The sequence below is a fragment of the Tamandua tetradactyla genome, chromosome 26 (assembly GCF_023851605.1).
Source record: "Tamandua tetradactyla isolate mTamTet1 chromosome 26, mTamTet1.pri, whole genome shotgun sequence".
In the NCBI taxonomy this organism is placed as follows: Eukaryota; Metazoa; Chordata; class Mammalia; order Pilosa; family Myrmecophagidae; genus Tamandua; species Tamandua tetradactyla.
In genome coordinates, this window is record NC_135352.1 from 6486391 (window position 1) to 6510885 (window position 24495).

Sequence of the window (24495 nt, forward strand, 5' to 3'; positions counted from 1 at the left end):
ACTCAATTTCAGTAGCTTAGAGTCAACAGGGGCTTCAGAAAAGCACACAGGAGAAGTTTCTTGTCATGCTCAGAAAGTGTTTTGGACTTTCAAGAAGAAATTGAAAGATTTAGAGAAAATAAGGATAGGGTTAAAAACAAAACAAAACAAAAAAGAAATACAAAAACAATGAAAAAACCAAGGAGAGGGTTAAGTCAAAGTCTATCAATACGGTTACAGAATGGCAGTGTAAGTTCTGCAGATCTATACCTCACAAAAATAATCATAACTAGTAAAAATTATATATATAAAATATCTATATAAATAATATATATTATATATATTATTTTATAATATATAAACATTTAAATACCCTAGAAATTGCTTTAAAGGCATACAACCAATAAAAAAACAATATTGAAGAAAATCATGAAATCTCTGTAAGAACACCAAAACTGTGGCACTTCGGCCATGCCCAGATTCCCTGCTTCAGGCCTGACGGTGAGGGAAGCTCCACTCTGGATAATTGTGACCAAGAACACAGGATTCCCTCCTCTCCTCCCAGCAATGATCATTTCTGCCCCCCAGCTCCACACTGCAGAAGGTACATTTCATGTGAGTTCAGCAAAGAGATCAGAGGCTCCCTTCCTCCACATAGGGAGAAGAATCTGTCCAAGCACCGTGGCTCAGAACACTGGGGTACCACTCACTCTCGCCACAGCCCACTTGTAGGGCAGAGGCTCCATACTAGGAAAGGTAAGTCAAGAAGACCAGAGGATCCCCCAATACCTCAACCACAAAACAGAGAGTGTCACTCCAAGAGAAGTGCCTACTGCCCCTAAGCTCTGGAGCAGTGGCTCAGAGATTTTGCCTGGGATCAAGGGCTGGAATAAGAACAGAGAAGTTTGCAGGTATTTTCCCAAGGGAACTGACCTTATTTTATCAAAGTGTGGAGAAGTTTAAGCCTAAGTGTGCTCTCGAAGAAAATGGAGATACTGTGATTAAGAGGCTGGCTCCCCTCTACGTGGGACATGAATCCCAATGGTGTAAATCTCCCTGGCAACGTGGAACAGGACTCCCAGGATGTGACAAAATCCAGCATCATGGGACTGCAAAAGTCTTTTTGACCAAAAGGGGGAGAGAGAAGTGAGACAAAATAAAGTTTCAGTGGCTGAGAGATTTCAAACAGAGTTGAGAGGTTATCCTTGAGGTTATTCTTCCACATTATATAGCTATCACTTTTTAGTTTATGGTGTCTTGGAGTGGTGGGAGAGAAGTTCCTGAAACTGTTGAATTGTGTCCCAGTAGCCTTGATTCTTGAAGATGGTTACATAACAATATAGCTTTTAAATGTGACCTTATGATTGTGAAAACCTTGTGTCTGATGCTCCTTTTATCTAGGGTATGGACAGATGAGTAAAAAAATAAGGATAAAAAAAATAAATAATGGGGGAGGGAGTAAAGGGTAAAAAGTTGGGTAGACTCAAACACTAGTGATCAATGAGAGGGAAGGGTAAGGTGTATGGGATGTATGAGGTTTTTCTTTTTTTTTTTCTGAAGTGATAAAAATGTTCTAAAAATGATCATGCTGATGAATAAACAACTATGTGATGATATTGTGAGCCACTGATTGTACACCATGTATGGACTGTATATGTGTGAAGATTTCTTAATAAAAATATTATCAGAAAAAGGAGGAGGCTCGTAGTTCCATGAGAGTGACAGAGTAAACCGTAGACTGCTAGTTTACCACCAAGAAACAGGTAAAGAGACAGCTAACTAGTGCTTTCCTAGACTCAGAACAAACCTCAATGTCTGTCCTCAAAAACGATTGCTGCAGAGGGGTGTATTCTTAATGGGTCAGACTGTGGAGCTCAGTTATTAACAAAAATAGTACAGCAGATAACATGGAGCCTAAGAGTTGGGAATGATAACAACAGAGGCAGACACCTTAATGGAAAGAGAAGGGAAACAGTTAAAGAGAGTCTTGCTAAAACTGCTGTCATCCTGGAGTGACTGTGCTCAACGCTCAAGTTTGCACCATCTGATGAGTGACATCAGATATCAGATGTTCACACTGTGAAGGAAATAGACTTCATGAAAATAGCACAGCCAAGTCACTACCAAATACCCAAACAAGCAATAGAAACAACAAGTTTTGTTGTCCAGAGTTGTTACAATACATCATCCTAAAATGTCCAGGTTTCAACAAAAAGTTATGATATGCACAAAGAGACAGGAAACCATAACCCATACAGAAGCAAAAAGCGGGCAATAAAAACTGCTCATGAGAAAGCCCAGATGTGAGATTTAGCAGACAGTCTTCAAAGAAGCCTTATAGATATGTTCAAAGAGTTAAAGGAAACCATAATTAAAGAAGTAAAGAAGAGTCTGATAAAAATGTCTCTTCAAAGAGGGAATTTAAATAAACAGAATTTACTAAAAAATAACTAAAGGGAAAGTCTGGAGTGGAAATGTACACTAACTTAAATGAAACAGTCACTAGAGGAGCTTGTGGTAGACATAAAAGTCTACCCCCTCCCCAACTCTGATCAAACAAACATGGTCCATGCTCTAATTTCCAGAACGTGTGAGTATGTTATGTGTATGGCAAGGGAGATTAAAGTTGTAGATAGAATGGAAGATGTCAATTACCTAACCTTAAAATAAGGAGATTATTCTGGACTGTCTGGGTGGTTCCAATGTAATCACAAGCATCCTGTACAGGTCAGAAGAGGGAGGCATAAAATTCAGAGTCAGAGTCAGAGAAAGAGATGTGCTGATAATATCTAATGTAAGTTGCTACCTTAGCAATAGCAAACTAATACAAAGCTCAATAGTAGATTCACACTGACAGAAGAAACAATCAGTGAGCTTGAAGATTGATAGAGATTATGCAAACTGAAGAATAGAGAAAAAAAGAATGATGTCATACGAACAAATTCTCAGGAAATATATGTGGTAGTTTGAAGCGACATGTATAATCCAGAAAAGCATGTTCTTAGGGCTAATCCATTCCTGTGGGTTTGGAGCAATTGCAAGGAGGATCTTCTGTTGAGTTGGATCTTACGTGAGATGTGACCCACCCCATACAGGATGGGTCTTGATCCTCTTACTGGAGTCATTTAGAAGATGATAAAGGACAGAGAGAAGACAAAACAAAAGCCCCAGAGAAGCTCAGAGAGAAGAGCCAGAAAAGCTGAGAGACAAGGACACACAGAGAAGCTCAGAGAGGAAGTCATTGAGACACGATAGCTCTTCCATACATCAAAGCAAAGAAAAAAAATTAGCAAAAAGCATGAAAATCACAATTTTCAGAATTCTGGAAACTAATCAAAGGCGTGCAGCAACCCAGAAACGTTTAGTCAAGCAAAATAGCCTATGTGGGGAAGAACGGTGAGCTCTGGGGTTTTGACTCACCAAAGCCCCATTGCCTGCTCCCCACCTCAGCGGTAGCTTTGAAAAATAATAGCCCACGTTCTGGTACCAGAACAAGTTCCAGAAGTGGAACTCTTTCAAAGTCTAATTTTCAAAGAAGACTCATTATTTGACCTTTCTGCTGGTTTCCTGGAAGACTCTACTTGAATGACTTACTTTTATTTGAACTTGGTCAATTTGCTCAGTGCTAAAAGTCTCTCCACAGGGGGTTCTTCAAATGTTTTAACATCAGAGATTCTTTTATATATATATATATATATTTTTTTTAATTGAGAAATACCCACCCACATACAGTCCAGCCGTACAGTCAGTGGCTCACAGTATCATCACCTAGTTGTGTATTTTTCACCATGATCATTTTTAAGACATTTACATCACTTTAGAAAAATAAATAAAAAGGAAAAAAAAAAAAGAATTCATACCTCCCCCTCTCACTGATCCGCAGTATTTCAATCTACCCAATTTTTTACCCTTTATTTATTTACTTTCTATCCTTATCTTATTTTATTGTTTTACTTATCTGTCCATACTCTGGGTAAAAGGAGCATCAGACACAAGGTTTTCACAATAACACAGTTACACTGTGAAAGCTATATATTTATACAATCATCTTCAAGAATCAAGGCTATTGGAACATAGTTCAAACAGTTTCAGGTGCTTCCCTCTAGCCACCCCAAAACACCATAAACTCAAAAGGATATCTATGTAATGCGTAAGAATAACTCCAGGATAACCTCTCATCTCTGTTTGAAATCTCCCAGCCATTAAGACTTTATTTTTGTCTCATTTCTCTCTTCCCCCTTTAGGTCAAGAAGGCTTTTTCTTTTCCATGATGCCAGGTCCTGGCTTATCCCTGGGTGTCAGATTGCACATTGCCAGGGAAATTTACACCCCTGGGAGTCAAGCTCCATGTATAGGGGAGAGTGAGTTCATCTGCCAAGTTGTCTTAGAGAGAGAGGACACATCTGAGCAACAAAAGAGGTTCTCTAGGGATGATTCCAAGGAATTAATATCAGAAGGCTTAGTTTCTCATTTGCAGGAATAAGCTTCATAGGGGCGAGCCCCAAGACTGAGGGCTCAGTCTATTGAATTGGTTGTCCCCACTGCTTGCAAGAATATTAAGAATTCCCCAAATGGGGAAGTGTAATATTTCTTCCCAGTCCCCCAAAGGGACTTTGCAAATACTTTTTTATTCTCTGCCCAAATTACTCTGGGATATATTAGGCATCACATTAACCTGTACAAACCAACAAGATCTCATGCCTTATTCAAGATCCCATGTAATTTTAGTGTTCAAGTAAACTGACCAAACAAGTTAAATTAGATAATGTGCTACCCAAAATATAGATTTTGCACCAAATAAACATCTCTCCCTTTGGTCTCGCACAGAGGTTGAAATTTGAAAATATGGGCCATCTTAACCGTAACCTGGCATTTTGATTTACCTTAGTTCTATCAAGCTAAGCTTCATTCATATCTCTAGATCAAAGCCTGATCATAAAAGCTTAAAAGGAAAACCTGGCAAATGAGATGTCCGTAGGGGCTTTGAAATGCTTCAATGTATTTCTGACAGTCTAGAAAGCCAAAACAGCCCAGGTTTGCATGTAATTGCGCAAATGATCAGGAAATATCTGAAGGCATTAAGCTGTTCTGTCTGACTGAATTTGAGGGTTCTGTGCAAGCAGGAAGTGAAAGCTAAGGTAGAGTTGTCAAATGACTAGCTAAATGTTGAAGGCATGTCTTCACACAAACATAGCACGTCTTGGCATAGATTGGGAGACATATTGGTTCCAGGTGCTTAAGGAAATCTTTGTCCAATCATTAGCTGACCACTAATACAATACAGTACAGACAAGATGCAGACTTTGCAGACTTAGTTCAGAAAATTCACTGTGCAAACAACTACAACTACAAAAAAGCAGCAGTAGCAACAAACTTTGGCATTTGGAGAAATTGATTTACATAATTGTCACATTATATATTTTTAAATGTTTATTTTTCAAAAACATTACAGCACAAGGAAGTATGGCTCACACACAGGGAAGCTTAGACATTGAACGTACTAGTAAAGATTTTAAATCAGCTATCTTAAATATGTTCAAAGAGCTAAAGTAAACCATGCCTAAACAACTAAAAAGAATATGAGAATAATATCTCATCAATTAGAGAATATCAATAAAGAGATAGAAATTATAAAGAGGAACAAAATAGAATTTGTGGCATTGAACGCTACAATTTCAATGAAAATAAAAAGTTCACTAGAGGAGCTCAACATAAGATAGAATAGACAAAAAAAAGAATCAGAAATATGAAGATAAGTCAATAGAGAGTATCCATCTCAGAACAGAAAGAAAGAAGAATGGATAAATATAAACAAAATTCAACATATCTGTGATACACTATCAGATATGCTAACATATGCATGATGGTAGTTCCAGAAGATGAAGAGATGGCGAAAGGGGTCAAAAATGTTTAAATAAATAGTGGCTGAAAATTCCATAATTTTTTGAAAAACCTTTATCTTTATATCCAATAAGCTCAGTGGACTCTGTGGAACTCAGGGGAATCTACACATATGCACACCATAATTAGATTGTTGAAACCTACAGGCAAAGAGAGAATATTGAAATGAGCAAGAGAGAAATGACACATTCAAGGGACTCTCAATAAAACTGATATTTGATTTTTCATTAGATGCCATGGAGGCTTGAGGCAGTGGAATGATATATTCAAAGTGCTAAATGAAAAAAAAAAGTCAGCCAATAATTCTATATTCAGCAAAATGATCCTTCCAAAATGAAGAATTAATTAAGACACTTCCAGATAAACAAAAACTGAGAGAGTTTGAAGCTAGCTGTTCAGTCTTACCAGAAATTGAAAGGGAATCTTTTGGCTGAAATGAAAGGACCTTGTATAAATCAAATCTACTAACAAAGAGCATTTGTAAAGATAACTAGATAGGTGAATATAAAAGACAATATAAATGTATTTTTTGTTATTGTTTTTAACTCCCTTTTCACCCATCTAATTTTAAAGACAAATGTATAAAGCAACTATTAAAATTCTATGCTGCGGGATGCAAGGGTAGTCAGTGGTAGAATTTTTATTTTCCATGTGAGAAACATATGTTCAATTCCAAGTCCATGCACTTACCCCAAAACAAACAAAAAGCAAAACAAACAAACAAAAATTCAACAAATGGTGCTGCAATAACAGGATATCACATGGAAAAATAATGAAATGTGACCCTGCCATACAGCATACACAAAAAAATTCTATGTTGATGGGTATACAAGTATAAAGACATAATTTGTGATAATAACACAAAGAAGAGGAGATTGGAACTGTATATCAGAGCAATGTTTATGTATAATATTGAAATTAACATGGTGTTAATCCAGGTTAGCTTGTTATAAATTATGATGTTGATGGCAAACCCCAGGGTAATCACTAGGAATATAACTCAAAATATTATGTATTAAAAGAAATGACAAGGCAATTAAAATGATACCCTAGAACATATATCTTTAACACAAAAAAAGGCAGTAAAGGAGGAACTGAAAAATAAAAAATGATACAAGATAAAAAATGAAATACATAAATCTTACCTCATTATTGATTACATTATATATAAATGGGTTAAACTGTTTAATTAAAAGGCAGAGTTTGGAAAAATAGAGGGGAAAAAACCTCCATGATCTAAATATATGTTACATACAAGAGAAAAACAATAATCAAAAGAGAGCTTCAGTGATTTTAATAATATCACATGGAATAGCCTTTAAGACACAAATTGTTACTAGAGTTAAAGAATGCATGTGATCAAAGGGTCAATCCACGGAACAAATATTACAATTAGGGAAATTTAAAAATATGTGGAAATAAAATATATAATCCTAGATAATCAATGATTAAAAAAATCACAAGGGAAAATAGAAGGTGTTTTGAGAAGAATGAAAATGAAAACAATATAGTAAAACTTATAGGATGCACTTAAAGCAATGCTTGGAAGAAAATTAATAACTGTAAATGTCCATATTTTAAAAATAGGCAAGATCAGAAATCAACAACCTAACCTTCCACCTTAAGAAAATGAAAAAAGAAAAGTAAAATAAACCCACAACAAGAAGAAAGAAGGAAATAATTTAAAAATTAGAGTGGAAACAAATCAAGTAAAAAGTAGGAAAATAAATGAGAAAAATCAACTAAACTGGAAGCTGGTTCTTTGAACAGATCAACAAAATTACCAAATATTTACTCAGACTGGATGCAATAAAAAGAGAATATTCATAATTTTAAAATCTAGAATTAAAAAGGGATATTACCACCAACCTGAAAAACATTAAACAGAAAGTATTGTAAGGGATACTATAAAACAACCCTCAACAAATTAGATAGCTTAGATTAAATGGACTAGTCCTAGAAAGATAAACACCAAAATTAACTCAAGAAGAGAAAATTGGAATAGTCCTATAACAAATAAACAGTACAGTTATTAATTTAAAAAACTTCCCAAAATGTAAAGCTGGTCTCACATGTAAAATTCTGACAAATGTTTAAAGAAGAATTAACACAAATCTTCTATAAATTCTTCTAATATATAGAAGAGGAAACACTTCACCACTTATTCTATGAGGCCAATGTTAATACGATGGTAAAACCAGACAATGACATTGCAAGAAAAGAAAATTACAGACCAGCATCTCTTTCAGATATAGATGCAAAATTCCTCAACAAAATGGTAACAAATCAAATTCACCAACATATAAAAAGAATGCTACTCTATGACCAAGTAGGATTTATCTCTGGTACACAGGGCTGATTTAACATCCCAAAATTAATTACTATAATATACTATATCAATAGACTAAAGGCCAAAAACTAAATTATTGTCTCAATAGATGAAAACCAAAGCATTGGGCAAACATTGAAACCCCTTTATGATAAAAACACTCGGACAATGTGAGAACAGAATGGAACTTCCTTGGCTAGAAAAGGACAGCTATGAAAATCCCATCGCTAATAATGTGAAACGTTAGAATGATGAAAGACTGAATGCTTTTTCCCTAAGATCAGGAACAACATAAGATGTAAGCCGTCACTATTTTTATGCAACTTTGTGCTGAAGGTTTTAGCCAGGGCAACTAGTGCGAGAACATGAAATAAAAGACAATCAGATTGAAAATCAAAGATGAACTATCACTATTTGAATATCACATGATTTTGTGTATAGGAAATCTTAAACAATACAGTAAAAAATTATTAAACTAATAAATGAGCTCATCAGGGTTGCAGGATACAAGATCAATGCACAAAAATCAATTGCAATTCTATATAATGAGTGAACAATCTAAAATGCAATTAAGAAAATTTCATTTACAATAGTATTAAAAAGAATAAAATTCCTAGGAATCAATTTTACTAAAGCAGTGCATAACTACAACAAATTGTTAAAATAATTTTAAAAAGACTTAAATAAATGTAAACACTTCACATTTTCATACATTGGAAGACTTAATAAAACTAAAATGGCAATATTTTCCAAATTGACCTACAGATTCAATGCAATTCCAATCACAATCTCAGCTGGCTTATTTGTATAACTTGACAAGTTAATCTTAAAGTTCATAGGGATATGCAGAAACCCAGAATAACCAAAACAATCTTGCCAAAGAAGAACACAATTCTTCTTGATTTCAAAAGTTACTGCAAAAGCCCTGTAATCAAGACAGGGTGATACTGGCATAAGGCTGTTCATATAGATCAATGAAACAGAATTGATTGTCCAGAAAGAAAAGTTCACACATTTACAGTCAATTGACTTTTGACAAGGATATCAAGAACAGTTGAATGGTGAAAGAACAGTCTTTTGAACAAATGGTGGTGAGACAACTGAATATCTACATTGAAAAGAAAAAAGTTGGGCTCCTTACTCACAACATACCCAAAAACCAAGTTAAAATGGATCACAGACCTATAGCTAAAACTATATATACACTTCGTAGGAGAAAAAATTGGAGTAAATTTTCATGACCTTGGGTTGGCCAAAGTCTTCTTACATATGATATCAAAAGCACAAATGACAAAGGAAAAAAAATCGATCAATTGAACTTTACCAAAATTAAAAACTTTGTGTTTCAAAGTTTATCTAGATTTACAAACACTCTGTATCCACCAAGCAAACACTCCCACCTTGTGGGTACAGTATGCATGTAAATTGAAAAAATTCTTATATAACTTTCAAAAAAAAATTTATCAAGAAAACAAGAAGACACCACATCAAAGGGGAGGAAAGATTTTCTGATTAAGGAGTTGTATTTAGAATATAAAAAGACCTCATACAATTCTATAACAACCATAATCCAATTTATAAAGTGGCATGTGATCTGACTTGACATGTCTTCAATGAAGTTAAACCAATAGGCAATACAATGCTCACGAAAAGATGTTTAACCTCATTAGCCATCAGGGAAATCCACATCAAAATGAGATTCCCCTTGATACCCACTAGCATGGCTATAATCAAAATGACTGGCAATTGCAAAAGCTGGCAAGGTTGTCAAAAATTGTATAGTTCATGCATTGTTGGAGTGAATGTGATATGGGACAGCACCTTTGGAAAACAGTTTGGCAATTTCTCAAAACTTTAAGACTTACCATCTGACCCAACAATCCCACTCATAGGTATATAGCCATGAAAATTGAAAACATATGTTCACCCAAAAATTGTACTCAAATATTCACAGCAACATTTGCCGTAATAGTCAAAAGGTTAACACAATCCAAATGTTCATCAACTGATGAATGAATAAAGAAAATGAGGTATTTTCACTCAAAGGAATATTATTCCACTGTAAAAATGGTTTTTAATACTGATAATATGGATGAGTCTTGAAAACATTGCCAAGGAAAAAGATCCAACTACAAAAGGCCACTTATTATATGATACCATTTGTAGGGGATGTCCAGAATAGGCAAATCCATAGCGATAGAGAAGTGGCTGCCAAGGATGTGGGTAAAGTAGAATGGGGAGTGACTGCTAATAGGTACTCTTCTGGGGGGGTGACAAAAATGTTCTAAAATTGATTGTGGTGATGTTTGTATAACTCTGAATCTACTAAAAGCCACTGAATTGTACACTACAAAATGGGTGCTTTTATGGTATGGCAATTAAATCTCAATAAAGCTGTTATAAAACAAAAGAACAACCTCAACCCCATGAACTGCATACGCCAGGTGCCTCAGGCTGGCAAAGGATTGCCAGACAAGAACACTCGGATAGTTGTATGATGTGTGAAGGGAGAAAATGGGAGGGGTTCCTCCCTTTTCTTGTGGTGAAGTTCACCTAAGGGAGTATTCAGTAACAATGCAGGGAGACTACAGAAGCAGGAAGCAGGTAGGGGAGGGCACTCCATTTTGAGTTTCCCACTTTTCCATCTAGAAGGCAGGAGAGGGCACTCACCTGGGTTCCCATATCCTGACACACATAGGGGAAATTTAGAAATCCCAACCAGCAGAGGGGCCCAAATAGTGGATGGAATGAAAAGACTGAGGATAGGTATAAGGAGAACTCTCCAGACCTTATCATGACTAGAGGCAATGGAAGGCACAACAGATCTCAGGAACAGGTGACAGAAGGGGACTCAAATCCAGGAGGAAGCAATTCATCGGCTGCCGATGCAGAGGTCACAGAAGCTGACACAGACCAAAAGGAATGAGTCACCTAGGTAGGGGGTCAGTGGAAACTTGCATGAAAGGATATCTTGCCCTTCCACTACAAGAATAATTGTGAGGTTAAGCAAGCTTAAGCCCGTGTTTAAATAGCATCCTGGGGAGAAGGAGAAGAGAACAGAATGCTTAAGAGATAAGAATAGCCCTGATAGGAAATTTCAACTTTGAGTTGATTGCTTTTAAGTCCTGAAACACTGGAGGTTCACAGAAAGAATCTGAAAGCACCCGGAAGAAACTGTTTTTTTTAAACCAGAGGGGACTAAATTATTATGCATGCATAGGATTAATTTTTCTTTTTCTGTTATTAAGTGGAAAGGGTTGTTGGTAAAGCCATTGAGTTCAATTAGGGAAAATAGGGAAAACTGTATTTCTACATCACTGTGTCAGAATGAGTAAATTTTAAACTCCTTATAATCTATTAAGAAGTAGAGTACTGAAAGAAGGATCACCAGGTAGCCTTCTCATGGTTAACCAAGCAGTCAGATGCGGGATGAATTTTCAATCTAAGGCTGGGAAAACCAGTGTGACATAGTAAAAAAAGCAATAGGCTGAAAGTCAGAGAGCTTGGGATTGAGTTTGCAATGTTACCGCTGACTATTTGACATTGTACAACATTACTTAATCTTTTCTGGAAGCCATTTGTCTGGCCTTGAACTGAATAACCCTCAGTATTTTTTTCCAGCTCTAAGAGACCTGATTCCCAGGTCTTGTGTGCCCAGTGGAGAAATAACTGCCACTTCTTGGCCAAGTTCAAATGGGAAGTTTTTTAAGAGATGGAATCCTCTTCTCTTATGTTGGCCCAAACCCTAGAAGCTGGGTTCAGGACAGTCAAGATATAAAGTGCAGTTACCTGGAAAGCTCTGTCGGTGGTTCTTGGTTTTGCACACACATTTTCTAATTAGCTCAGGAGTATTCACATCAGCGTGACAGGTGGAACAGTAAAATAAGGCTCTGGACAATGAAAGCAAGTCAAGAATGACTTATGTGAGGCTTAATGCTATAGAGGCAAGGCGCTGACTCAGTCCGCCTGCCATTAAGTTGTATTTGCTTTAGTGCTTTCCCCCATAAAGCAATAAAAAAAAATTACCTTTTGAGTTCCTTTGGAGATTCAGCAATAAAGAACCCTATTGTGTTCTTACACAGCTTAACTTGTGCAGATGGGTTTAGTATCAGACCACTGGAAGCAGAAAATAAAAACGCAGGGATTTGTTTCTTTGATTTCAGTGGCAATATTTGATTTTTCATCCTGTCCTTAGCAATAAAATCTCTTAAGTTGCAGTGTTAATATAAATCAACTTCTTTTTACCGCCAAATATGATGGAATATGTGATTTTTGCCTCTATCTGATTCTTAGTGTGATTACTGCTCAACAGGCTGAGTGGATCCAGGTTAACAATGGGGTTACTATGCTCCATGCACAGCTGAGCTGAAGGCAAGTTCCTCACTGGGTTATGTCATACATCTGTGATGTCAAACCAACTCAGATGCGTGAAGCCTTGCTAACAAGCCTATCAAATGCCAAATAGGCCAAGGAAAAAAGACCATGCACGTGCCTGCTTTCTTGTGGTACTAGTTGGTGTTTATCCTTAGGCCACATGCCACTTAAAATTGTTGGATCTACAAGGTCACGTCCATTGGTAAATGTTCCCTGATAAATCAGCTTAATCACAGTCAGAAGTTCCTTTTATTTGCCCCTGAATTTTTTTGAGGTATATGTTTCTTTTGACTTCATTTTTTCTATCTTGATTGCAAGTTCCTTGAGCATAGGAACCACGTGAATTGCTCACGTTACTTGAACATTTCAATTATTCTCTTATGGTTTATAGGTCTGGAAATGCTGCCTTATAAATTTCATCCACGTTACTCCTTGATTTAGTGCCCTGTCATCCCTTTTAATCTTCCCTACTTTTCTATCTAGGTTTGTCAAAATTCCTATCTTCATTCCTTTTAATTCATCTCTAGTATGTCAAGGCCTTAAAACCCTGTATTTCACCTCCCATCTTTTGCGCGTGATGAAAATATTCCTTTCTCCCTTTTAAACTTTGAAATTCACCTTAGGAAGAGGTCATTTCTTAATTTGGGCAATGTTTTATTCTTGTTGGGAGGATACTCCAAGGTAACTTGCAAGTGTTAAGAGAATCATGACAAAAAAAAAGGGTTGAAATCCCAGCTCCCCAGTTGTGTGCCAAGAGTTGAAATATGCTGAATATTTGTGTTCAGGTGTTTTTGACCTGAGGCATTGGGTGGCATTTTCTGAGCACTTGTTGATTGATAGGAAAGAGTGGAGTGATGGATTTTTCACTTTGAAAAGGGAAGGACATGGATTTGCCTGCCCATAATATTCACTGACTAGCAAGCATATGCTTAGTTATGCCCTACATATCTCCTTTTTTTAAAGGGGTATTTTTTGAGCTCATGTTAAATATTTAGCTATGAAGGCACCATTATCATAACAGTAATGGTTTCCTTTGAGAAAAAGGTGAACCTTTTTAGAGAATTTTCTAAAACTGGCGTTGTTGCTCAACTCCTGTATGAATCACAACCAGCTGCTCTTTTAGGGAATCTTTGCCACTTGAAACAAACTCAGAATATTATCTGGCTGAGGCCAGATTCAACTTCATCCTTTAGCAGGTGACAAATTATTCCCTAGACAAATCCTTCTGATGTTCCAAGTTTTGGGCAATTTTTAGAATCTATTTGAGTGTTTAATTTAGAGGAAGAAATAAAAGGTGAGAAAAGATGGATTTTCTTCAGTTTTTCAATATACTTGTCTGAAACCCAGCCATTAAGATGTCTTATATTCTCATACCAATGCTGACTGTGATGCATTTAGCACACAATGATCATCTGAATCATAGTCTCTAGAGTTAAACCATGTAAGTTCAGGTCCTGGCTTTACAACGTATTTGACCTTTCTTAGCCTCAGCTTCCTCTTCTGTAAAATGGGATTAATTAAAGCACCCATCTCAGTGTCTTTGTGCCATTTTGTAAGTTAACATATGCCAAGGACTTACAGCAGTGCAGATCATTGAGTAATGATTATATAAAAGATCCCTATTTGATTTATCTGGGTTTTCAGTGAGAAACCAAGGCTTATACCTTGGGGCAGGTCCCTTTTTCACTGGGTGTAGATACATCCTAGGTAATAAACAGAACTGGGACCACTTGAACCTATGGAAAATTAGCTGCTTAATAAATATTCATGTTTCTGGTCTACAACACCCCAACAATCATCTTAATACAGTTTAGAGAAATTTAGGTAGAGTTGGAAAGGATCTTAAGCTCACATAGTCCAGTGGATTCCAAATGTCAGCTAGTAAACTGACTATACCACAGGGATTCAAGAAAAAAATTCTCAGGCCCCACCCTTGGAGGTTTTGATTTTGCAGAATCTCAAGTGAAGTTTCAGAATTTATATGCTTTTGAGCTCTGCAATAAATTCTGATGCATAGTACAGGTTATTGAAGGCTAAAGATGTTCAAATTTGACCAGGTTTTGGACAGAACTGAAACCCAAACTGCCTGGCTTAATATTCTAGGATGCTGTCATTTTTAGCATGACCTATTTCCAATAGAATGTCCATTTACCCATGTAATTTTAGGATTCCTGGTAATGTTAGTTTTGAAGTTCATTTAACAGATGATGAATACTAAAGTCCAGACAGATGACTTCTCCAGGGTCACGGAGTAGTAAATCATAATCAAGATTAGAATCTAGACTTCAGATTCCAGTTTAGCTGGAGTTAGCTTTCTGGTAAAAATAATACATGTGAGTCAACATAATAGTTTTGCTTGCCCCTCATCCTATTTAAGCTTCCATTTATTCTCATTCATTGCTATCTTTTATCTCTATTTTATTGTAGCTGATTCTTGTTCTTTTTTCTCTTATCTTCCACTTGTGTTTAATATATTTACATTGTTTGTCTTGGATTTTCTTTCTATCACGTGATAACTTCTGTTACTTCTCTTATTATCCACTATTGTTGCATAGGAAATGTTGACAGTCTGGTAAAATGTTACCTTTTTGCTTCATTAATACCATCAGGAACAGACATTGTCCAGCAGTCAATCGAATTCCCATGTTGCCATATTTTCAGGCTTAGTTTGTAAGTCTAGAGTTTCTGGGAGTCTTTTTCATCATAAATAATTCTATTTCATAGCATCATTTCATGGTTAAGACTAATGAGATCTGGTAATAATGTAAAGAGAAACAGATCTGTGAAGGTGACCACTTCTCTCCCCTGCTCCTGACAGAGATTGGGGCAGAGCTATGGGAGCAAAGCAAAGTGCCTGTCCATCCATGAGGGTTTCCCTCCAATTCTGGTCATTAGAGACCACACGGAATGTACCATGTCCATCCATGAGGGTTTCTCTCCAATCCTGGTCATTAGAGACCACGTGGAATGTACCATGTCCATCCATGAGGGTTTACCTCCAATTCTGGTCATTAGAGACCACGTGGAATGTACCATGTCCATCCATGAGGGTTTCCCTCCAATCCTGGTCATTAGAGACCACACGGAAAGTACCATGTCCATCCATGAGGGTTTCCCTTCAATCCTGATCATTAAAGACCACACGGAATGCACCACAGCAGCAAGAGAGCAGGGTTAGGTGGCTGGCCCTCAGCACATGGCCATCATCTACTTATGGTTGGTCCTCTGGAAAAGCTTTTATCATAAAGATTCTCTTCTTTAATTATTAAAAAATACTATGTTAAGTGGTTAATTAATAGAACTCTCATGGGTTTTTCATATTTTGTGACATTTGTGGCATCTGTGTCCTTGCTAAAAATAATTTGATTTTATTTTCTCATTCTAAATAAATAGTCACTTTCATATATATATAAAAAGATTCTCTTCACACAATGAAGAGATGACAAGCTCTTTGGTACCTGTAGCTGTGCGTGTCAGATTTGTGTTCAATGGCTATCAGCATGAGATTCATCTTCACAAAGCAGAGCCTGGGAAGGAAGAGAAGTAGTTGTGAGGAAGGAGAAAAGGGCAGAGTACAAATTCACAAGGACATGGCTAACACTATGGGCCCAGTGCCTGGGAGAAGAACTGTATCTCAGCAGAGGAAGCAGCTCCCCAAATACAGAATTTTTGCTTATAGTATGTTTGGTAGCCAATGTGCCAAATGGGACAGACGTGAAATTGTCCTGCACAGAAGGTAGACTACCAGGATTCAAGGAATTGGACTTACACGGTTTTATATCCTCCGTGTTTGTCATGGCCTGCAACAAGGAACACTGTTGAAAAAAAATGTTTCACGAAGAGGGAAGGAAATGATTTCCCTTGACTTACCGGGCAACTTCAGGAAAATTCATTCCAGCAAAATCATCAGAGAGACGCTGAGTCAGAATTTTGTTCTTCAGGCCATTAAGGAAATGTTTTTGCCAGGTCTGTTTGGGAGTCACCTAGAATACACAATGACATCACAAGAAGCACATTGGCTTGGGATATGGGATGTTACAGTTCAGGTGGTGCATTCTGCTAAACAGAAAACCAGTTCCCCTTGCAATTAGGTCACAGAAAGTAGATTTATCCCAGTGCTTAACTAGAGAAATGTGAAAAAAAAGAACTAAAAGCCTTATATGCATCTCTACAGAGTTCAGAATGAGATGGATACATCATGACCTAGTTCTTCTCCAGATGGGAAGTGGTATCTTGGCTGGAAATAGGCATTCATATGCCTTGCCTACAACCAATTTCATCAGATAGACTGGCCTTTGAGTCAGAAACAATAAGATGGAAAGGACAGTGTGAAATCTAAGTCATCTCTGCCTGGATATGCTGTTCAAGATTGTTGGTGAAAGATGTTAGTTTTCTACTGACTAATCATGTATCTCTAATATGCATGGATGCTGCTCAGTATCAGAACCCTTCATAAGTTTAAATGAATGGAAGAGTCATCCTGATACGTGCAAATGAGAATATATAGATCAAACTCAGAAACAGGTTTCTAGAGAATGGGAGGTATGACAAGAGATAGACATTTCTCAAAAAGGCTAAGTAAAGCCTGAAGGGAGTCTGTTCGGGTAACTTGTCACTGATATCTCAGGAAACTTGTTATGTGTCACATCTTCCTCATCCTCCCCAAGCCAGCTACTTTGAGAATCACCACCACTGACAGGACAGCCTACTTATGGCCTAGATTTTCAAGTGAAAGCCTGGAATTTCTATAATTCTGGAACACTTTAGCTGTGGAGAGTTATACTATTTCAAATGCTATTTCAAGCAAATGAGGCCTCTTCAAGTTTCAGCTGCATCGCTTTAAATTTCTCTAATGATCTCACCTGCCATGGGAGAGACCTGGGTTTGATTCCTGGCCCATGCACCCTTCCATACCCAACAACCCCCAAAAATGGAAAAAAAAATCTCTAATGAGAAAGGCTCATTTCTCTGGGCAAGCCATACCACTATTTGAGTACATTACTAAACAAACTTATTTAGTGCTAATATTCTAAATCTTTCCAATGTAGCAAGAGGGCAAAAAATTATAACCACAGGTGGAGAAGATCTCTGAGACAGTTAAAAACCTTAGAAAGGAAAATAAGAAGAAAGAGTAGATTTTAGATAATAGAACTGGGAGCTTGAGCAAGCCAGTTGGGTTGGGTCTACTCTCGAGTTTAAGCTTAAGACAAGGCTCTGTACCTAGAACCACCCAGAAGCACCCTTTGGATAAAATTTCTCACCATATATATAATATAATTAAGGCACATGGCATTGCTCTAAGGACTTTTAAACTGAGTACTCTAAAATTTTACAAATATCAACTCAATATTTTGAAAAAAATCATGTTATGGGATTAATAACTCCTATTTAATATATACAGAAATTAAGAATCAGAGAAAATAAATACCTACAAAAAGAATGAGACATAAGACCCTGGAGTCCTGGCCATTAAACTTAGGTGATTAGTTTATCTAAAGTATCAGAACCAAAGGCAGCATTAAAACTCTCATCCTGATTTAGAGTTTAGGATTTCTGAAAGTGGCTTGCAAACTTCACTTCCAAAATAGTAAAAAAAAAAATCTGGTAATCACAAATATGTCAGTTCTCATATACCAAAAGCAATTCTGCGGTCAACTGTGTCAGGTGACCATCTTCAGTGAGGAGGTTATGACTCTAAAACAAGACAAAACAAAACATAACAGGGCTACATTTTGCATCTCTACCTTCTTACTTGAAGGAGACAACGTCTTTATATTGAGTTTTTATTCCATTTATTTTCTCCAGTTTTGGAGATTAAAACCACAGCTATCACTACATATATTGCAGTTCTCTGCCACTTTATAAGCATAAAAACAAAGTCAATTATCTTATAAGCTGTCCCCTAGATTATATCCAATGACCAGTAGGTCAAGGTAAAAAAGCATATTTGGGATCAGGACTCATTCCCTGGCACCTAATGATCTTTCCTTCTGTCATTCACAGAAGGAATGACATAAGAATTTTTTGTACCCATGTTAGTATTTTATTGTTCACAACATATCTCACCTCCTTTGCTTTTCCATAATGGTATCAAGGAAGGAACATGAAAAGATGTAAGAATTTGCTCTGAATAGAGGAATTGCAGTTCAAGGAGAGGCCAAAGGGGAAATGGAGGGCAAAAATAGGAAAATGTAGATTTAGAAGTAAATGAAAGGAAGGTCACTCTCTGGAGATGCTTTGAACAATGTACACCAGTTAAAACACCCTTTCAGAGCATTTCATGAAAATGGTATTTGGCCACCCTTTGCATGTCAGTGTTTTATGAATTCTGCTCTGAAGGTTAACTCTTAACATATGACATCTTGAGTTTCAAGAACTTTGTGACAGTAGAACAAGATGCTATATATATTCAGTCCAATAGCTCCTTTAGCCCTTTATTTTGCCTCAGCCAAAGTTATCAATGGATTTGATGTGGGAAATTATAGGTAGACACCCTACTTGAGGCATAGGGCATAGTGGTAAAACTATGGGCCAGACAATTCTAACTCTGCTGCTTACTGATTTAATACATAAGCAAGTTAGTTACCATCACTGACCCACTTTTAGGATATTACCTTGCAATGTTATTGAGAGAAAAGGCATAATGTATTTATATTACATAGCACACAGTAGGCATTCAATTTGAGGTTATTATTATTATTATTATTACTGTATGACCTGTCCTTAAAATCATCTAGACAATGCAATTTTAATTATGATTTGTGTTGTTATTTCCATGTTAGTGTTATTTATGTCCATTCTACTTTGTAATTAAATTACTTTTACATCGGTAATACAATTGCTATTTATATGTCAGCTTTCAGCAACTCAAAATATTCCCTCATTTATCCATACATTTATAGTCATGACTTCAGGTAAGAAGCAGAGTTCTGATTTCTGTTTTTTTGATGAATAGTTTTAGGCAAGAATAAAGTAATGGCTTCTTCAAGATGAACCTGGAATATTAGAGTAGGTCCCTGGAGCCCTTACTACCTCAAATAGAAGTCAAATCTCATTTTTTGGGATTGTCTTGCTTTCCTCAAATTTATTTTTTCTATGTGTGGTTCTAACAGATGAGGGCACAGGGTTAGAGCCAAGATTCAACATTGACTTGCAAGGTTACCTTTTTGTTGTGCTCAATAAATAGAGAGGTTAGAAAGGTGCATAAGCCTGGTACCAAACAGCCTTGGGCAATGAACCCCAGCTTCAGTTCAGCAAAGCAGATGATGTTGTCCCCAGCGTTGCTGTTCCAGCTGGGAATCTTTGGTAGGTAAACCTGTTTCATGATGAAAAGTAGGTCAAGCGTTAGGAAAACCATACCTCAAACAATCTCTTCTTCCTTGCATGTCTTTCTTTCATTGAATCATTCTTCACTCCTTGGTGTGATAGTGGTGTTCAGATCAATGGAAGTGATAAGAAAAAATTCAGCATTTGAAAGGTTTATGTGGGCAATTGCTCCCACTTTCTAAAACAGTAACAGCTACAGATGCAAAATTAAGTCAAATGGCTGAGACTTCTAATTCTGCACCAAATTCACATTCTTAAGTGCTTAACGTGCTTAATGAAATTCCAGATTTTACCTACAAATGACAAAAGTTCCTCATTTGTAGACCCATTAGAAAGTAATAAGGTTCATTGAGCTCCATGGACTGAAAAAAAGGAGGGGATTGGATATGCTGGAATGTTACAGTACCTTGTTATGGGATTGAAGTATCTGTATAATGATTCTGGTCTTAGGGTAATAGTTCTTGATGGAAAGTACCCTAAATAAACAACAAATATGCTTATCAGTGGTGTATCATATACAAACAGCTTTATAATATAATTCCAGAGTTAAATTGATGTGTCGATAAGAAGAGGAAAACTAGCATCCTATAAAGTTCATTATTACGTTGTTCTCTAAAAATGTTCTATTTAATAGTAATCACAGAAGCATGCTATTGTTTTAGTGACTTAGTAGAACAAATCTATGGAAAAGTCAGCTCTTGATATTAGGGTGCTGTCATCTTCCAGAATCACTTCTCTAGGAGAGAATAAATGGTTGTGTATGTTTTAGCCTTCACACCTAAACAAACAGATTATAGGAAAAAACAAATTTTATTGCTGTCCATTGCTTGATGTATCTCATAGGCTGTCTAATCCGACATTCTTATTTTACAAATGAAGAAGCTGAGATCTATTTTGTATTTACTGTACTATGCATGGCACAAGTTCTAAGCCATTTCTTGTAGTGTGTAGAGTCATCTGCAGCTCTGCATGTTGTCTTCTCTGGGGACCAGAAATCTGACTGGTTTTGACACAGTGTCATTGCTGATACAATCACAGCATACATCTCTGTTACTACAAGTTCAGCTCACAGACATTTGCAGTTAAAGATAGTAACACTAACTCTAGGCATCTTGACATTGCTTGGTAATGGTCACCAGCATATCACAAGAATCACATACAACCTTTCATTCAAACTCCTGTAGGGAAAGACCCTATGTGTCTACTAATAGGTTTTTCAAATGGCGTCTTTATTTTTGAGTAAGAGAACATTATTACTGCTATGATTTTAGTTATAGAGGTGCTATTTGAGCAGGAATCCGTTTTTTGGATGCTTGTTTTTTTAAATTCATAAAGCTATTATCCATATAGAATTTTAAGGAGAAACATATATGCAAGATACTCCATTTTCACCTTCTTTGATTAATATGCCCAATCTCTGCGAGCAAAGAGGCATAGGTCGAAGCCTAGATTATGATGAACCCAGTTCTATAAGAGATGAAACTAAACCCCTGTTTAGTCTTGCACTGGGCTTTATTTAAAAGAGTTAGAAAAGAGTCAGCATGGCAGAATACAAGACACAATGCCAGCTTCTTACCTCATGATGTTTGAAGTATCTTCAGCATGTGAATCACTGCACAAAGGGTTGGCTATAATAAGGCATGCTTCAGCATGGTCCACCTACTCTTCAAGATCAAACAGCGGCCATCATGTTAATCACACAGGCAATGCTCAAGTGTCGCCCCCTTGCCCTGCTCCCATGGGTTATCCTATGGTTTGGTCATTATCATTGCCAACAAGAAAGAAAACATGGACAAAGACCCATAACCCACTTGGGAAGGAGTCTCACAGTCTGGCAAATGCTCTGGAGATGGGAGGGCTGCCACTCACCGCTTAGGGGGCAGGGACACCAACCCTGATGTAAGATTCATTGAAAATGGGGAAAGTACAAAGCTCTTAGCTCTTGCCTATTATTGACCACCATCAATTTATGGCTAGTAATGAACAATAAACTTTCTTAAACAGCTGACTGTATATTTATTTTGGCTTTCAGCACAGCAAATAATGGAGTCATTCAATATTTGTGGACTCTGAATCATAAGGCTGTAGAACATTGTTGAAGATGCTCATACAGTTCCAGGAGAAAGAAAGTTTATGCTGGGTCCATTTTTTTTCTGCTTCAATTCTTTATGTTAACTCTATAGATCGCTATGCTAAAGGCAAAACTCTTGGTTTATATGATTCTGAGAAACCTAAAAAAATGACAGGAAATTAGCTTTAATCTTAAACCAAAACTGTCTAGAGGGTTAGTTGTTGCTCATCATATGTAGTCCCAACCTTATTTGAATTCTATTTGCCTTCATATTTTCCTATCAGAAGTCATATCAAAATAGGAGAAATTGTTACAAGCTGGTGGATTCCCAGAAATATGCCTTCTGGTAAGAATCCTATTTAGATGGTAAGATCAAACACACTTTTACTACCCACACCTTTTTCAGATCTCTTAGAGTGATAAAATAGAGCAATTCTCATAGAGTATTTCGTGAAGGAAATAATTTAAAGTGTAGTTACATTGGAGTCTGTGAATATTTGTCTAGGAGGATGTGGGGATTACTTACTGAATTTCCTTCATGATCAATTTCTAAGGTTAAGGAAGTGATTTTTTTCCCCCTCAGTTTAAGGGTATGGAGCAGTAGCTTTTCAAAGGGCACCACATTCCAACACCATAATTTGTACACCTTAGGAGAATAACAAGGAGAAAAACAACTAGATCTTACCGCAACTCGCCTCAGATCCTCCCACTTCAGTGCAGATCCAGAAACAAAACTTGTATAAGCCATGTAGCACTTAAATATGGTTTCCAATTCCAAAGAAGGAGGGACCCTGGGCAAAACAACATGGTGGCAAAGATGGAAATGTATGGTTGACTTTGGTTATGGAGATTGTTATGCTCAATCAGTGCATTTGATGCTGAGAAGAAGTCAGAAGAGAGTGGGAAGAATGGAATATTGCATGACTTACATGCAGTATTCATGGTGTGCTTTGTTGCTTTTGCTTGCCCACCATCCTTTCACCACTCTTTTTTTGGTAATTGCCCCATTAATTTCCTCTAGGAAACCATCCATCCTCCACTATCGATCCATGTAGTTTGGTCTTGGTATAGGAATGGGTCTAATTGATCAGAGTATCCCAATTCCTTGGACACAGAGGTTAGTCCAAGGACAAGCATGAACCAATAACAGGCAATGTTCAGATATTTTCTTGGATTCTCGAGAGGGGTACTTGCTCTTTTTTCAGCTGGACTTGAGTAGAAACACTCTAAGCTTTGAAATGCCTCATAAAGTATCTTGAACGTAACATTTCTCTAAAAGCTCTTAATCTCCTCCTTTTATGCACTATAAAACCAGCGTCCAAATCTGGTCCTCTCTTAATCAATCGTATCTCAATAAATGGCAATACCCCCTTCCAGTTGCTCAAGTCCCAAACCACATTCAGTCCACTAGAAAATCCTGCCACCTTACAAAGATGTTTGGGATCACCTCTCCCACCTTTACTATTGTAGCTTTGACCTTAGCAACCATTATCTTTCACTTGGAACCCTGCAGAGACCTTCTAACTGGCATCTCTTCTTCTGTCCTCACCAGTAACCTATTCATAACATGGTAGACCAGAGCTGAGCCAGCACAACTGCTGGCTTTCTCCCTGATGTTCAGCCTATAGGTCTCAAAAGATCTTTCGAAGCTATGAGAAACATTGGGTGAGGGCAGAGTTTTAAAATGACACGTGAAGGTTAGTGGCTTTGACCTGGGCAGGAGGTGCCCAGCTTAAGTAGGTCAGGATGAAGCCCACAGAATTCTGTTCTTGCTTCCCTCTGTCATTTACCTTGGGGCACAGAATGTATGGACCACACCACACAACTGAGACTCAGAAGCATGGTTTGGATGGGCTCTGGAGCAAAACCAGACCAAGGAGAATCTTGTGAGAGTAAAGAATTAAGAAACAAAGAAAGAAACTTCAGTGGCTCTCCCCATCTACTTCTCTTTCCTTTCAAACTCCAGGGCTGGTGAATTACAATTTAAGGAGCATCTCCCAAATGGGGCTTTTATTTAGGGGACTAAAGATGAAGCCCAGAACTGAGGAGCTGTTAGGTGAAGAAGAAGAAGAAGTTTTGTGGTGCCTAGAGCTGCCCACCTTAGAACGTATCCAGCCTCATCACTCTTACTCCTTGATCTCCTGAGGACTGATAAGGACCTGGGTCTGTCTTACCTCCATAGTCATTGCTTGGTAGACTAACCCTAAGGTGAGTGAGCCAAATAACAAGATCTTTCAGGAGCACGACTCCTCCAAAAGAAAGTCAACAAAGTAGATAATGGATTCATTCAGAAGCCATGCAATAGCATGGAGCAAAAAATAAATTTTAAGAATAAATAAGGGAAGAAAATAGTGATATGAAACAAAAGTATGAAAATAATATAAAAGGAACATAGAAGAAATGTTGTACTTAGTCATAATATAGTTCAAGAAAAAAAGACAGGATGAATATGGTTTTAGGTGTGGAATGCATTAAGTGAAAAGAAGACCAATTTAAAGTCTTCCAAAGGAAGAAA

The 24495-nt window shown here is 37.1% G+C and overlaps 1 protein-coding gene across 5 annotated transcripts in view; it reads right to left on the reverse strand.

Annotated features, from left to right (window-relative positions):
* The window catches only part of KCNU1 (potassium calcium-activated channel subfamily U member 1), a 163577-nt gene that overhangs the window by 85660 nt on the left and 53422 nt on the right, over nt 1–24495 (reverse strand). For all 5 annotated transcript variants that reach the window (XR_013169158.1, XM_077144622.1, XM_077144620.1 and 2 more), the window contains exons 11-18: nt 22666–22771; nt 21486–21568; nt 20316–20385; nt 19746–19898; nt 16454–16566; nt 16042–16110; nt 12236–12325; nt 11999–12099 (exon numbers count right to left, since the gene is read on the reverse strand). Coding sequence is in view for 4 of the 5 variants with exons in the window: in XM_077144622.1 (XP_077000737.1) it covers nt 11999–12099; nt 12236–12325; nt 16042–16110; nt 16454–16566; nt 19746–19898; nt 20316–20385; nt 21486–21568; nt 22666–22771 (785 nt within the window). In the remaining variant the exon portion in view is untranslated. The remainder of the gene's footprint in view (nt 1–11998; nt 12100–12235; nt 12326–16041; nt 16111–16453; nt 16567–19745; nt 19899–20315; nt 20386–21485; nt 21569–22665; nt 22772–24495) is intronic.